Source organism: Gekko japonicus, unplaced genomic scaffold, assembly GCF_001447785.1.
Source record: "Gekko japonicus isolate JY-2015 unplaced genomic scaffold, Gekko_japonicus_V1.1 scaffold386, whole genome shotgun sequence".
Taxonomy (NCBI): domain Eukaryota; kingdom Metazoa; phylum Chordata; class Lepidosauria; order Squamata; family Gekkonidae; genus Gekko; species Gekko japonicus.
Genome location: NW_015163100.1, coordinates 550,372 through 552,489, shown reverse-complemented (window position 1 = coordinate 552,489; position 2,118 = coordinate 550,372). Strand labels below are relative to the sequence as shown.

General features: G+C 55.3%; 1 protein-coding gene across 1 annotated transcript in view; it reads right to left on the bottom strand.

Annotated features, from left to right (window-relative positions):
- Positions 1-1,419: 1,419 nt before the first annotated feature.
- The window catches only part of RPL13 (ribosomal protein L13), a 7,775-nt gene continuing 7,076 nt past the window's right edge, over positions 1,420-2,118 (bottom strand). The window contains exon 6 of the mRNA XM_015406718.1: positions 1,420-1,615. Within this exon, the coding sequence (XP_015262204.1) occupies positions 1,457-1,615 (159 nt within the window). The 3' untranslated portion in view covers positions 1,420-1,456. The remainder of the gene's footprint in view (positions 1,616-2,118) is intronic.

Here is a 2,118-nt window from a genome sequence, read left to right as displayed (position 1 = left end):
GGCCAGCTCTAGTCAGTATTTGGAGGGTAAGACATTGTGTGGCCTCCATTAAATCATACCACCCCTCCCAAGTTAAATGGGCTCTGAACTCAATAGCCCAATCTTGTAAGCTAAGCAGGGCCGGCTCTAATCAGTATGTGGAGGGTAGCCAGCGAGGAAGCCCAGGGTCACTATGCGGAGGCAGCAAACTATCCCCATTGGTCTCTTGCCTTGAAAACCCTATGGAGGTGCCGTAAATGGGCTGCGACTCGACAGTCTTACACAAAATAGCTGGAGCACTCCAGATTCTGTGGTGTTACCGTGCTCCTCCTGTGATGCACCTGACCCTCTTGCCTTGAAAACCCTAAGGAGTTGCCGTAAATTGGCTGACTCGACAGTCTTACAAAAAACAGAAGCCTAACGGAGCCCTCCAGATTCTGTGGTGTGGCCACACTCCTCCTGTGATGCACCTGACTGCTGCAAGGGTCTGCACGTGCCTCCTCGCCCTCATTGTGACCCCCCCCACACACACCTCGAGGGAAGGACTGCTCAGGTCACGCAGCTGTGCTTTGCGGCTTCTCCCTACTCCCAGACAGGGGCAGTCTGACTCACCCCCTGCCCAGCATTCCCTGGAAATCAGCTGGCCCATACCGTGACTACTGGTCTTCCTGGCTAAGAGGACTTTGTGGCCACGTCACTCCAGGACTGCAGGCCCTCGACCACCCCTGGCACCATAGATGTGGTCATGGCATGTTAAGCACTTATTCATTTCCCCCAGCACACCAGAGCAATTTCCTTGGCATTTCCCAGGAGTCCCCCCCCCCCCCCCCCCAGGAGATGCAGCTGATGTGAATGGTGGCTCCTCCAGACAGTGGAGATCAAGCAGGAATTCCTAGGAAACTCTTGGCCACAATACCCCCCCCCCCAGCATGTTCCTTGGGAGCTGCCCGGACTTGGAGGAGAGACAAATCACAGCTCAGCCCACCTTTGCTCTTGAGTGCGCTGCACCGGTTATGGGGCAAAGCCAACAGCCCTCTAGATTTACCTGTACAGAGTTGTTGTGCACAAGCCACACCGAAAGGGTTCTTTGGGAAAAGAGTCCCCCCCCTCCAATTGCTCCTTTTTGTAGAGGGAACCTTGCATGTTACCCTAGGATGGGCCTACCAACTGAGGAAGTGCTGGGAGTCCGTTTTATTCTCTCTCAAATGGGTGTATTCTGGCAGGCTGCATGTGCTGGATCGGTGGACCACAGCATTGCTGCAAAGCTCAGTAAATAGCCCCTCACACACCAGTCGAGCAATAAGGATGTGGACATGCCCTCCCTATCCCCCAGGGTGCCCAACACCACAGATGCGGAGGCAGGAAGTGGAGAAGAGGGCCACATTCGCAGCACACAGGCTTCCCTCCTCGGCCCCTCGGCACAAAATGGCACCACACCACTCCAATTCTATCCCCCTTTATTGAGAGAGCCAACAGTCTATTTCTTCTTCTCCACATCTTGCTCGGCTGCTTCCTTGGCTCGTTTAGCCCGGATGCCGAACAGGCGGGCATTGGCCCAGGCCATGCGCAGGCTGGCAAAGGCCTTGAAGTTCTTCTCTTCCTCGGAGATAACCCGGGCCTTCTCTTTTTTGTAGACCTGGGAGGCGAGAACCAGGCAGTCAAAAAAAGCACACGGAGACACGCACCCACCCACCAAAAAGCTGCCATCACCTTCCCGGTTATTCTGCTGCCTGCCAACTGCCCCAAAGGTATCGCTAGCAGGGGTACAGCCAGAGAAGCATCTGCCACTGATTGGAATGGCTGTTTCCTGCAGCCAGGCATTTCCAGCATCTACACTCTGCAGAAAGCGTTTCAGCACAACAGCAAGCTGCACGGACAGACTCTCACCCCTGGATGACAAGGAAGACTTCATGCACATTACTGTCCTGGCGGAAGAGCCCTGGAACAGCCCAGCAGCCATCTTGCTTCACCCGGCTCAGGCTCTGAACAGCTCTGAGGACTTTGTCCAGAGCGGCCAACAGGCAACTGGAGACCTTGGTGGTGTGAGCCCTACAGATGGGTCTGGTGGCCAAGCTGGGTGTGGCAATGCTCTGATCTCATACTGCATGCCAAGAAGTCATTCAGGGACACTCCCCCCCC